Here is a 13,990-nt window from a genome sequence, read left to right as displayed (position 1 = left end):
CCCCTTCTGAGGGTTGCCGAATGCGGTTTCCAGATGGTTGCAAAACCCTGTATAGTCTGTCAGCAAGGGAGAGTCTTGCCGGAGCAGCGGCAATGCCCACTTGGCCACCCAGTCCTTCAGCAAGCTGATCAGGAAGTGCACCTTGGTGCAGTCATCGGGGAAATTCTGGGCTCGCCCCTGAATATACAGCTTGGTCTGGGCAAGAAACATGGGAAAGCTGGCCGGGGACCCATTGAATTTCTCTGGCAGGGCCACTGGATACTTGCCAGAAGCTGGGGCGTCGGCACCAGGAGCTGGTAAGGCGTCCAAATGCTGCTGAAGCACTGTAGCTGCATTGCTTAGCTGATGAACGGTGTGGGTCAAGACCTGGTTTTCCTGAGCCAATGCCACCAGTGCAGCCGCCTGGTCAGACATGGCTTCTGGTTCCTCCCGAACGCACCCCAACGAAGGGGGAGTGCGGATGTGGCGGGAGCAAACTGTGCTGGTCCTGTGGGTTACCCAAGAGGCTAGGTCCAAGTCCGGTCCGTGGTCAAAGGTGCAACGTGGAGGCAGTCCGTAGTAGCTGAAGCTGGGTGCAGGGCAGGGAGCTGGGTGAAGTCAGGAACAGGCTTGCAAGCAGGTAGCCAGGGCGGGTCAGGAGCTCAGGCAGGAACTAGCAACCAACAATGTTGCTCCCGCAACTTGGGACTGGGGCTTTCCAGCTTTTATCTGCCCTGAGGCAAAGGGCGGCCCCAATCCTCTGGTGACTCGCCTCTCTAACCCTGACCCTCTGCAGCTCAGGAGTGGCTGGATCTTCATCCAGCAGATGAAAGGCAAAAGTCAGGCTGTCAGTTCCTCACGAAGGGAGGGTCTCTCCACATCCGAGAGTGCAGAGTGGGGGTCAAGGAGGGCAGGTCTGAGTCCCTGATATGGTTCTCTCCAATACTCACCCCTGGGGGAGGGATGTGCAACCGCAGCACATCTGCAAAGAGAAGGACATGGGGACAGGTGAGTCCGTCCCTGAGCACCTGACAAGGCTATTCCAATATTTGTCTCCTGGATTCCAAGTCCTACTGCAGGGGAGGAGGGACATCCCAAGCCTTGGGGGCCAATCCTGGCCTCCTTCAACCAGAATGTGGCCCCCAGGCCAGGGGTAGGCAAACTAAGGCCTGGGGGCCGGATGTGGCCCAATCGGCTTCTCAATCTGGCCTGCAGATGATTGGGGAATCAGCATGTTTTTACATGAATACAATGTGTCCTTTTATTTAAAATGCATCTCTGGGTTATTTGTGGGGTATAGGAATTGGTTCACCCCCCCCAAAAAATATAGTCTGACACCCCCCCCCCCACATGGTCTGAGGGACGGTGGACTGACTCACAGCTGAAAAAGGTTGCTGCCCCCTGCCCCAGGCTAACAAGATGGTCAATCTCCGGTTCCACTCCACCCTTTTAAAATTGAAATATCAAAACAGATCCCAGCTTTCAGAGCATGTAAACCACATGAGTGGAAAGACCGCTGCTCCATGCACAGAAACAGGACTATACTTCCTTCTCTCACCTTTAAAGTAAACCTCTAAGTAACAAGTCTGCCTTCCTCCGTCAACCTCACCTTCGCTCTTCAAGCCAAAAGGCAACACCTCCCCGTCCCCAGGTGAAAACACCTGGCCTTTCATTGGTAGAGCCCCCACAACACCAGTGGCGTTTGCCTCACGGGGACTGACTGAGCGGCCGGCGAGATGCTTTCAGCCTCAGACACTTGGCGGGTTCTGAAATGGTCATGCAGGCCTGATTCATGATGCTGACGGGCTGGATTCGGCCCGCGGGACATAGTTTGAGGACCCCTGGTCTACACTGACTGGCAGCTCCCCAGAGTTTCAGGCAGGGATTTCGTCCAGCCCTTGCAGGAGGTGTCAGGAGTTGACCCTGGGACATTCTGCATGCCAAGCAGATGCTCTAGGGCTCCCCATATTTCCCTGCACTTTCAACGTTATGCTATTAGCAACCGTGGAGATTCCACCTCCCTCTTTCGAAAGGAGAACACTCACCTAGTCACCTCTGGGGCTTTTGTTATCACTTTGTGGGTGGATATTGGACTTTCTGTCAGACCGCCCCCAGAGGGTTCGGCTGGGCCCTTATACCTCTAATACGCTTAAGACTAACACAGGAACACCACAGGGATGCGTACTTAGTCCGCTCCTTTATATTCTCTACACGTACGATTGTGTCGCTGCTCACCCTAGTAATAGGGTTGTCAAATTTGCAGATGACACAACCGTGATTGGGCTCATCTCTGAAAGGGAGGGTGAAACGGACTATAGAGATGAGGTGGAGCGGCTGACAGAGTGGTGCAGAGCTAACAACTTGCTCATAAATACAAGGAAGACAAAGGAGCTTGTGGTGGACTTCAGGAGACAGAAGAGCAATGTCCAGCCACTTTTGATTGATGGGGTCTGTGTGGAGAGGGTAACAACGTTCAGATTTTTGGGTATTGAATTACAAGAGGATCTGTCCTGGAGTGCCAACACAAGGGGGCTTGTGAAGAAGGCGCAGCAGAGACTGTACTTTTTGAGAATCCTAAGGAAAAACCATCTTCCGCAGAAACTGCTGCTTGCCTTCTATCACTGTGCCATTGAGAGCGTGCTCACTTATGGCTTATGTGTCTACCCAGGACAGGATGGTGTTGTGCAGAGTTGTTAAGGCAGCAGAGAGCATTGTTGGCTGCCCACTCTCCACCTTAGAGCAGATTTATGCCACAAGGTGCCATAGGAAGGCACTGGACATAGTAAAAGATCCACCGCATCCTGGTCACTGTCTCTTCGAGCTCCTGCCGTCGGGACGGAGATACAGGACGATGAAGACAAGAACGAGCCGTCTCAAGAACAGCTTCTTCTCCAGAGCGATCTCGGCCCTGAATGGGAAATCTGGACTTTGAAAGTCATCTAATCTTCCTTGCTGTATTATACTATATTGTTTTAATTAGTGTTTTTATAGTTGTTCTGATTTTGAGTGGAGTGCCCTACCTGGGTGGATGGAGCAGCCAAGTAATTTCGTTGTCCCCGAGAGGGGGCAATGACAATAAAGATATTATTATTAATTATTATTAAATTATTGTAGTAGTAGTAGTAGTAATAATAATAATAATAATAATAATAATAATAATAATAATACATTTATACTCTGCCCATCAGGTTGGGTTTCCCCAGCCACTCTGGGTGGCTTCCAACAAAATATTAAAATACAATAGTCCATCAAATATTAAAAGCTTCCCTAAACATAATAAGAACAACCATCCATTTTCAGTCCTTTGAATTAGCAATTAAGCATTTCTGGAAAGGGAAATGGCATACTTTTATTCCATGCATCTGCGTGCATAAGAAAGTATTACTCATTTATGATGAGATTGGGATTTATTTATTTTGAACTTCGCTGGGTTCCTCCTTGGCAGCCAGTGCGATTATCTTGAGGGACATCTAAGAGCAGTTGGGCAGGGGAAAGGTCTCCCTTGGGAGGTGGGGGACTCTCCTTCCTTGGAGGTTTCTCAGCAGAGATCGGAGGGCCATCTGCCATGGATGCTCGAGCTGAGATTCCTGCATTGCTGGGGGTTGGACTAGATGACCCTGGGATCCCCTCCTCTCTCTCCACTCCTGAATTCCAGGAGGAGCTTCCTTGCCTCCTGCAAAGCCCTTTTCCCTGCAGGCTCTTCCTCTGGTTTCCACCCAAGGGAGGGAGATGCTCAGAGTTCAGCCAAGAGCCTCACCCCCAAAAGGATATCTGGGCATTGGCGGAGCCAGGGGGTAGCTGCCCCCCTGAATCAATAACAAATAATAAGAATCTGAGAGAGGGCTGAGCGAGGGAGGACTCGGCTTGGCAAGGGTTAAAGGGAAGTGAGCTGCCTTCCTAGAGAGGACAGGAAGCAAGGTGGGCCAGGTCCTCCAGAGCCAATCCCCCTCCCTCCCCAGTCCTTTCCTTGCTTTGGGGACTCTGCTGCAAGGGCTGCCTCGCTGCCCCCTCCTGGGATCTGGTGAGTCTCCTCCCTCTCTGGGATCTGGTGGGGGTCCCAAGGCTGCAGCAGGGGAGGGTGCCTGGGGGGGGGGTCTGATCTGCTCCTGCAGGGGGGGGACCCCAAGTCAGGGAGGAGGAGAGGGTCCTGCCAGGGAGGGGCCAGGTCTGCCACGCTCTCCTTCCTGGAGATCAGAGGATCCCTGACTCCCACGAAATCTCCCTTTTTAAAACAAAGAAGTCCCTGGGACTTTAACTCTGTGTGACATCGCTCAGCCTCATTGCACAACAGAGGAAACATGTGCAAATGGTTTTCCAAAGCTGGAGGAGGAGGTGGACTAGCGCCCCCCCCAAAAAAAAACCAGCGGGGAGAAAGGAAGGAAAGTAGGAAAGAGAGGCCAGGAATAAAGAGAGGGATGCCAGGCCATAGTCTGGCTGCTGCATTGCAAACCAGCTTGTGTTAAGCTATCTAACAGAACAACAAAAAAACAAAAAATCAAGGGAGCTGTCTTTGGCCCCGCCCACTTGGCCCTCTGGGGGTTGGCCAGATACATTCCTGGCCCTCAGAAGAGAGAAAAAGAGACCTCACCCCATGAATCTGTATGGACAGCGGCAGAGATTGCAGAAAAGGAGACAGAAGCAGGGAGTGGAGGTGGGGTGAGGGTGGGGGGAGCAACTCCAGAGGACCCCCAGGTCCGGACCCCCACTAGAGAAAAGCATCCATTTATCACAAGATACAAATGACTCTCTTGTGGTTCTGACTTCATGCATTGACTGGAAGGCAGCAGAAACCAGGTTGATTAATCTGACAGAAATCCCTTCAGTTGCCTCCACATTCTGCATTGCTTGAAGGCTAGAGACTTATTTCTTCTCCTCTTCCTCCTCCTCTTTCTTTTCAAAATGATAGCTCATGGTCTGGGATGTGGTGAAGTCCAGCCCTTGTTCCTAGCAAGACTCATCCATGCTTGCTCAGGGAACCATTTCCCCCCCCGTCCTACAAATTCTATAACAGAACAATGTATTTGCTTTGTAGGATTTGCTGCAGCTTCTCATTTAGATGGACAGAACTTGGTAGAAGACCACAGGGTTCCTTCTGATCTCTCAGAGGCTTCCTGAGAGCACAGATGGATGATCGAGACTCAGCTGGCCCTGAAGCAGGAAGAGGCCATGCCAGCCAAACTGGGAGCACTGGGGGATTGTGGGGAAAACCAGTGCCGAAGATCCATGGTGAGGAGGACACCCTCTGCTCAGAGGTGCAGAGCCAGCAGGTGAGACAGTTCTGCTGCCAGGAGGCCAAAGGACCCCGAGAGGTTTGCAGCCGACTCTACCACCTTGACCATCAGTGGCTGAAGCCAGAAAGGCACACGAAAGCTGAGATGCTGGACTTGGTGATCTTGGAGCAGTTCCTGGCTGTCCTTCCCCCGGAGATGGAGAGCTGGGTGAGGGACTGTGGAGTGGAGACCAGTTCCCAGGCGGTGGCCCTGGCCGAAGGTTTCCTCCTGAGTCAGGCAGAGGAGAGAAAGCAGGTGAGAGAGACTTTCCTCTGGATACTCCGAAGGGGCTCCAAACAGGACAGAGAACATCCCATAATGGTCTGCTGATGGCCCATGCTTTTTCTCCAAGGCATCCATGGAATGAGATCTAACACCCTTCAAATCTTTGTCATTCTCTTTCTAGTATTTCTCCCCATTCTCTGTTTTGAATCCTTGTTTCTTTCTCAGGGAAAGGATCTCTTTGCAGAAATGGACCTGGATTCCTGTGAGGCAGAGAGGCCTCCGTTGGACACCAGAGAGAGGCCACTGGGTAAGGAGGAAGGTGGTTTTTCTCTATCTGGTCTCATTCTGTTGGTTTCCCAACTCATCTGAGAGTTATTTTCATCTTGTTTTGGAGGGAAACAGTTGGGAACAAGGGTCCAGAAGAGGGGAGATGTATTTCTGCACAACAAACATATGAAATGGGCACAAACGTCTAAATGCTCTCAGCAGGTAAAGCTTTCTCAAAGGCCCATCTGTAGTTAGAGATGCCCTGTTTCACCTGTGAGAGAAGCAGGCACTCCTGGCATCCTGCTTACCTTTTTTCTCTTGCAGGTGGCAGAAGGATGCCGGCAAGATCTCCTGATCCGCCTTTTCATGGAGGCAGAAGGGAAGCAGCGGCTGTGGAACCAGATCAGGTCAGGGGAAGCTGCCTTGTGGGGACAGAGGCCGAAGGATGGAGCAATGTCATGGACTGGTTGGGCACAGAGGAATGGTGGGAGGAAGCAGCCGGGGAACCAGGAAGGGAAGATGGCTCAGAGCCGAAGGAGTGGAGGTGGAGGGAGGATGAGCGGGAAGAGGGAGAAGAGGGAGAAGCCTGGGAAGAGGAGGTGTCAGAAGCTGAAGGGGAAACAGGGCTTAGTGAGCTGGGAGACTCTGTGGCAGAATGCAGTGCAGAATCAGAGGCAGAAGAGGAAGGAGGCAAGTGGGAGAGGAAGGTCGAGAGGCTGAGCTGAGTCAGGAGAAGGAGGAGCCACCGGGGGCTCCCTCTCCTTTTGCCAGAAGCCACCCTCCCTGCTTGTCTCTCAGAGCCAGGAGACCCCCTGCAATGCAGGAATCTCTGCTAGATCATCCAAGACAGATGCCCATCCAAAACAGGCTAATTTTATTTCTAGATTGATAACTGAATGCAAAAATTTGTTTCTAAGCAGTGGACAAATGAGAACAAATAGTGGCCTGAAAACACAAGGTGGAGTACCACCTATTTGCACAAAGACGAATACCCATAATTAAAATGCAGAATAAAATAAGCATCCATAAAGAAAATGTGCAGCAAAGCAATCCTATTGAAACAACACCGCAATTTACAGGAAGGAAACAACAGAACGTTGTGTAGCAGATCATATTTCTGCTGTCTCAGAGGCGGACATTTCCCTTTTTCTTTTAGGGTCCAGTGTGCTTTGAAGATGTTGCTGTTCATTTCACGGACGAGGAGTGGGCGTTGCTGGATCCTGACCAGAGAGCTCTGCATAAGGACGTCATGGAGGAGAATCGTGGGATCGTGGCCTCTCTTGGTAAGGCTCCCTGTGGGATCGTCATATCTGCCTGTAAATTCAAAAAATACCTCTATGTGACCAACCTCATATATTTTCACAGAGCTCAACCCTGGCCCCTACAACACCTGGGAACCTAACATCCCCACAATAAAGAGTAACTTACAGTTTTTTCTTTGAACAATCTTCCTCAAATTATTCCTTTTTTTACCACGATTGGGCTGGTCTCAACTGCCTATGCCATCTTTAATGTTAGCTTCAGAATTGTTAGGAAAGATAAGTAGCTTCAGGTTTTCTGCTTTTGTTTTTGCTGCTGTCAATCTTTTTTTTAAAAAAAATTAATATTTATTACTTTTAGAGTTTACAAAAAAGAAAAAGAAAAAGAAAGGAAAAAAGCACAAAAACAATACAGTACAGTATATGAACAATACAAACCCAACCTAAACCCATTAAACTAAACACATAAATGAAATAAAACAAAAACAATTTAACAATAACACCGCCCCATTGTTCCACTGTCCAGTTAACATGGGTTTCATCTTTTCAACCTTTGCTTGAGAGATAACAATGACTTTTTCTTAGAATTCTAATTTAGACCAGTCCTTGCACTCAACTTCCCATTACATTGCGCCATGTCATCTTGTATACACCCAGATGATTTTCTTCTCTCATGTAGGCACAGTCTCTCCACTCGTCCATCATCACTTTTGTAGTGACTGAGTCTCCTTATACATCTTCAAAAATATAGAAAGGCCAACTTTGGTTAAGTTTTCCCCAATCTCTCTTCTAATTTCTTCATAACTGTAGCCTTGCTCACTTAATAGTACAATCTTACATCACTTTCTGGGGACCACTCAACTCCTTGTGCCATTTATATAATTTTATTATGTCTTACACCCTCACTAAATGAAAGAACACAAAAAACCAACCAACTTGATAGCAATCACATAACACACTGACAAAAGTCAACCAAAGCAAGTTGTGCTTCCTTTTTCTGGTTATTTGGCTATAACGTTTGATAGAATACGGGTAATTGAACAAACTTTGTTGGATTGCATTCTTGATTGCATTTTTGATCGAATTACCTTTCCATTGATATATAATTTTATGACATTACTCCAAATGAAGTGGTGTTATAAGCCATCAAAACTCTGAAATACACTTTTTTCCAAAAGTCTTTCACAATTTTGACCACTACTGTATATAAACAAAGCAACATTCAACAACTCATAATAATAATAATAATAATAATTTTTTATTTATACCCCGCCCTCCCCAGCCAAGGCCGGGCTCAGAGCGGCTTACAAGCAAGAAAAACAAGGTGAATGGTTACAACTTAAAAACAAAAATAAAATACATTAAAATAATGGAACATTAAAATATTAAGATGTAGCCTCATCGCAGGAGGAGAAGGAAAAGAAAGGGGGGGGGAAAGAGAGAGAGGGAGGGAATCAAATTGGCTCCAAGCCAAAGGCCAGGCGGAACAACTCTTACAGGCCCTGCGGAAAGAAATCAGATCCTGCAGGGCCCTGGTCTCATGAGGCAGAGCGTTCCACCAGACCGGAGCCAGAGTTGAAAAGGCCCTGGCTCTGGTTGAAGCCAATCTAAACTCTTTAGGGCCTGGGACCACTAGGGTGTTGTTATTTATGGACCTTGAGGCTCTCCGTGGGGCATACCAGGAGAGGCGGTCCCGTAGGTACGAGGGTCCTAGGCCATGAAGGGCTTTAAAGGTCAAAAGCAGCACCTTAAATCTGACCCTGTACTCCACCGGGAGCCAGTGCAGCTTGAAAAGCACTGGGTGAATATGCTCCCATGGCAGAGACCCCGTGAGGAGCCTCGCTGCAGCATTCTGTACCCGCTGGAGTTTCTGGGACAGCTTCAAGGGCAGCCCCGCATAGAGCGAATTACAGTAGTCAAGCCTGGAGATGACCGTCGAATGGTCGGGGCCGAGTCAGTGTGGCCATCCATCAGCAGATAGAGCTGAGTGTCATCAGCATATTGGTGACAGCCCAGCCCAAAGCTCCGGATAATCTGGGCAAGGGGGCGCATAAAGATGTTAAAAAGCATCGGGGAGAGAATTGCGCCCTGCGGCACTCCACACACCAGGGAGTGGCATGACGACATTTCCCTCCCTAGTGCCACCCTCTGTCCCTGACCAGAGATAAAAGAGCACAACCAGTTACGGGCTATGCCCTGTATCCCCATGTCTGCAAGGCGGTGGTCCAGAAGATCATGATCGACCATGTCAAAGGCTGCTGACAAATCTAAAAGGATCAGCAGTCCTGACCCGCCTCGATCCAGTTGTCTACGGAGATCAACCATAGGGCAACCAGAGCCGTCTCCGTCCCAAAACCAGGACGGAAACCAGACTGAAATGGATCTAATGCCGATGTTTCCTCCAGAAACCTACCAAGCTGTTCAGCAACCACTCTCTCAATTACCTTACCCAGGTAATTTGTAACTAATCCGAATCTCATATTAAACAAACAACACAGGTAATGAACACACGCGCAACTCCCTTCAGTTCTTCTCCATTTGCTCCATTCTTCTCCATTTGCTCATGAGGCTCTAATCCCTTTTTGTCCCCAATGCAGATTGTGATGAATTGGAAATCGAGAACAAAGGTGACCACGAAAAAATCCCCAGAGAGGAGAAGCCACAAAAAAATTTCGAGTGTGGAGAAAGCTGCAGTCACAGCTCCAATTCCACTTCCCATAAACAAAATCTCATTGGAAAGAAACTCTATCAGTGCATGGCATGTGAAAAGAGCTTCACTCATAACTCCTCTCTCACTTCCCATCAAAGAATTCATACAGGAGAGAAACCCTATCAGTGTGTGGAATGTGGAAAGAGCTTCAGTCATAGCTCCTCTCTCACTTACCATCAAAGAATTCATACAGGGGAGAAACCCTATCAGTGTGTGGAATGTGGAAAGAGCTTCAGAAAGAGCTCCGATCTCATTTCTCATCAAATAATTCATATAGGGGAGAAACCCTATCAGTGTGTGGAATGTGGAAAGAGCTTCACTCATAGCTCCCATCTCACTTCCCATCAAATAATTCATACTGGGGAGAAACCCTATCAGTGTATGGAATGTGGAAAGAGCTTCAGTCAGAGCTCCAATCTCTCTTCCCATCAAAGAATTCATACGGGGGAGAAACCCTATCAGTGTGTGGAATGTGGAAAGAGCTTCAGTCACACCCAGAATCTCACTTCCCATCAAAGAATTCATACAGGGGAGAAACCCTATCTGTGTATGGAATGTGGAAAGAGCTTCACTGATAGCTCCACTCTCACTTCCCATCAAAGAATTCATACAGGGGAGAAACCCTATCAGTGTGTGGAATGTGGAAAGAGCTTCAGTCGGAGCTCCCATCTCACTTCCCATCAAAGAATTCATACAGGGGAGAAACCCTATCAGTGTGTAGAATGTGGAAAGAGCTTCAGTCAGAGCTCCGATCTCATTTCTCATCAAAGAATTCATACAGGGGAGAAACCCTATCAGTGTGTAGAATGTGGAAAGAGCTTCAGTCAGAGCTCCTCTCTCACTTCTCATCAAAGAATTCATAAAGGGGAGAAACCCTATCAGTGTGTGGAATGTGGAAAGAGCTTCAGTCAGATCTCCACTCTAACATCCCATCGAAGAATTCATACAGGAGAGAAACCCTATCAGTGTGTGGAATGTGGAAAGAGCTTCAGTCGGAGCTCCTCTCTCACTTCTCATCAAAGAATTCAAAGGGGAGAAACCCTTTCAGTGTGTGGAATGTGGAAAGAGCTTCAGTCGGAGCTCCCATCTCACTTCCCATCAAAGAATTCATACAGGAGAGAAACCCTATCAGTGTGTGGAATGTGGAAAGAGCTTCACTCATAGGTCCTCTCTCATTTCCCATCAAAGAATTCATACAGGGGAGAAAACATATCAGTGTGTGGAATGTGGAAAGAGCTTCACTCACAGCCACAGTCTCACATCCCATCAAAGAATTCATACAGGGGAGAAACCGTATAAGTGTGTGGAATGTGGAAAGAGCTTCACTCATAGCTCCGCTCTCACTTCCCATCAAAGAATTCATATAGGGGAGAAACCCTGTTATTGTGTGGAATGTCGAAAGCGCTTCACTGATAGCTCCTCTCTTACTTCCCATCAAAGAATTTATACAGGGGAGAAACCATATCAGTGTCTGGAATGTGGAAAGAGCTTCACTGATAGCTCCTCTCTCACTTCCCATCAAAGAATTTATACAGGGGAGAAACCATATCAGTGTCTGGAATGTGGAAAGAGCTTCAGGAACAGCTCCAATCTTACTAAGCATCGGAGAATTCATATAGGGGAGAAACCCTGTCAGTGTATGGAATGTGGAAAGAGCTTCAGTCAGAGTGCCAATCTTACTTCCCACCAAAGAATCCATACAAAGGTCGGAAAAACCATTATACAGCTTTAGGAGCCAGGCAAATCCGCACCTTTTTAACCAGGCCTTTTTCTTATTGACATCTAATGCTATTTTAACACGTGATGTTTTGTGTTTTTATGTTGTGTTTTTATGTTCTAAGCATTCTGAGACTTGTGGGTGTAGGGAATACAGCCACTCTTAAATTCCTAGGGGTCTTTGCCCCCCATAAAATATATGTGTTTGCTTGGTACATTTACCGTATTTTTTGCCCTATAGGACGCACCTAGTTTTTTGGGGGGGGAATAAAGAAAAAAAAATATTTCCCCCCCAGGCACGGGGCTGGTCCGAGTTTCCCCCGACCGAGCCCCCAGAAGAGCCTGCTATCCACAAGTCTAGGGAGCTGTGCCGGTCTCCCCAGGTTTGCGGACAGCTGTGCGAAGCCCGGGCGCGCTGAGGCTTCCTAATGCAGGCAGCTCTGTGTGACCCTCCGGAGGCCGGCGCGGCATGGCGCCAGGCTCTGGAGGGTCATGCAGAGCTGTGCGGACCCCCAGAGGGCAGGCAGCTCTCCCTGACCCTCCGGAGGCCAGCGTGGATTGGCCGGCCCGGCGCAGCTTGGCGCCAGGCTTTGGAGGGTTGCGCAGAGCTGCGTGGACCCCGGGAGGGCAGGCAGCTCAGCGCGACTCTCCGGAGCCCGGCGCGGCTTTTGCTGGGCTCTGGAGGGTTGCGCAGAGCTTCCTGAAGCCTGGAGAGCGAGAGCCTCTCACTCTCCAGGCTTCTGCGAAAGCCTGTATTCGCCCCATAGGACGCACCCACATTTCCCCTTCATTTTTGGAGGGGAAAAAGTGCGTCCTATAGGGCAAAAATTACGGTATATGCCTTCGTGTAAATCTTAAGAGACTTGCATGTCAGGCCTCTTAATTCTATTTGCAAGTGTAGCAGTGCACATAGCTGGACATAGGATATCACATAAAAAATAACACATGTTGCATTTTGTACTAAATTACTTGTGGCATACTTGCAGTTTGGGAGAAACATTCTCTATAGTGGTCTATGCTTTACACTTAGAGAGAAGGTCAAATAATGAGTGAAAAATGCAGTTTGTTTTGTTTCTGCCTTTTTTGTGTGTTCCCAGGTGTCTAAGCTAGCTCTCGTCTGGTCTCACACCTCCATCATATCACAGCAGCAACAATCCCTGGTGAATCCTCATAGGGCTTTCATATTGACCATGTCACCTTGTAGTGGCACAGGTTTGGACATTTCTTGAGAGAGATGTCTTTGCCTTGGCCTTTCTATGGGATTTTTATTATAATAGGCTCTGGTCTTCCACTCTAGGGAAGTTGCTCAGTTGTTCCTAAGGGACCAAAAAGCTAACTGCAGCCTGGATACACTTGCCCAATTCCAACGGAGTCCAATTAGAATTTATATAGCCCCATGGCTCGCCGATGTGGAGTTCCGATCCCACTTGGTGGTGGCGGTCGGCCTGGGCCTTGTACGCATCCTTGGCGTGGTGCAGTTGCTCCATTAATAGTTGGTGCTGAGACTGTAACTCCTGGAGCCAATCTGGAGATGCAGGCAGCGCATCTGGGAACAAATGCAGATGGTAACCGTAAGTGGCCTGGAACAGGGTCTGCTTGGTGGAGGCATTCACCACGTTGTGGTAAGCGAACTCCTCCAATGCCAAGTTGTCGACCCAGTCTGGAGGTACTCCAGGTTCAGGTGGTCGGTTCTCACATCCACTAGGTGTCTTGCCCCGTCAAGATGATTGCCCCGGACCTCAAAGGCCACCTTGATGGCCAGTAGTTCCCACTCCCACACGCTATAGTTACACTCTGCCAGAAGAAGCTGGCAGGAATAGTAGGCGCAGAGTAACAGCAGCGCATCAGGACCGTGCTGCTGGGACAAGACCATGGCCTTACTGGAGGCGTCGGTCTCCACCACGAAGGGACGAGAGGGATTAGGATGCTGTAAAAGCGGCGCCCTTTGGAGACAGGCTTTCAACCCCTGAAACACCACCTCTGCCTCCTTGTCCCAAGAGAATGGTGTCTTGGGGCACAGCAGTCGGGTCAGCGGGGGGCGTGGTGAGCATAGTCCACAATGAAGGTCCAGTAATAGTTGGCGAACCCCAGGAACCGCTGTAGATCCTTGCGCTTCTGGGGTGCCGCCCACTCCTGAACTACTGCCACCTTCCTGGGATCCATCTGCACCTCATCAGGGGGAGAATTGGTGACCGAGGAAGTCCACCAACCGCTGGTGGAACTTTCACTTGCTGAGCTTAGCATACAGCCATTGCTCTCGCAAGCGCTGCAACATGGATCGGACATGACACTCATGGCAAGTTGGGTCGTGGGAGTAAATCAGAATGTCATCTACGTACACCACCACGTACTTTTCTAGCAAGACCTGGAACACGTGGTTGATGTACCATTGGGTTCCTCAAACACTTCTTGGTAGTCCTGGTAAACAGCGGGGAGCGTTGACGCAGCTTCCCCCGTGGGGGTGGCCACTAGCATCTCAGACTGAGCATGGGGACACGGGTGTGGGAAGTGTATAGTCTGATTGACCCAGTCAATCTGAACATTGTGAGACTCCAGCCAGCCCA

General features: G+C 49.1%; 2 protein-coding genes across 4 annotated transcripts in view; both read left to right on the top strand.

Moving 5' to 3' along the window:
- Positions 1-11,616, top strand: part of LOC310843705 (uncharacterized protein) — a 50,710-nt gene extending 39,094 nt beyond the window's left edge. The window contains exon 2 of the mRNA XM_083737377.1: positions 9,598-11,616. Coding sequence (XP_083593503.1) covers positions 9,756-10,874 — 1,119 coding nt within the window. The 5' untranslated portion in view covers positions 9,598-9,755 and the 3' untranslated portion in view covers positions 10,875-11,616. The remainder of the gene's footprint in view (positions 1-9,597) is intronic.
- The window catches only part of LOC310843306 (uncharacterized protein), a 110,647-nt gene that overhangs the window by 65,717 nt on the left and 30,940 nt on the right, over positions 1-13,990 (top strand). Inside the window, exons 2-4 of one of the 3 annotated variants that reach the window (XM_083736435.1) lie at positions 5,700-5,781; positions 6,066-6,148; positions 6,898-7,024. In XM_083736435.1, the coding sequence (XP_083592561.1) occupies positions 5,700-5,781; positions 6,066-6,148; positions 6,898-7,024 (292 nt within the window). Of the gene's footprint in view, positions 1-3,950; positions 4,001-5,699; positions 5,782-6,065; positions 6,149-6,897; positions 7,025-13,990 lie in introns of those variants that run through there. The other 2 variants (XM_083736436.1, XM_083736433.1) reach the window with 2 other exon arrangements.

The sequence above is a fragment of the Podarcis gaigeae genome (genome assembly GCF_964106915.1).
Source record: "Podarcis gaigeae genome assembly, chromosome: 4".
NCBI classification, from domain to species: domain Eukaryota; kingdom Metazoa; phylum Chordata; class Lepidosauria; order Squamata; family Lacertidae; genus Podarcis; species Podarcis gaigeae.
This window is presented reverse-complemented; position numbering and strand designations above follow the sequence as displayed.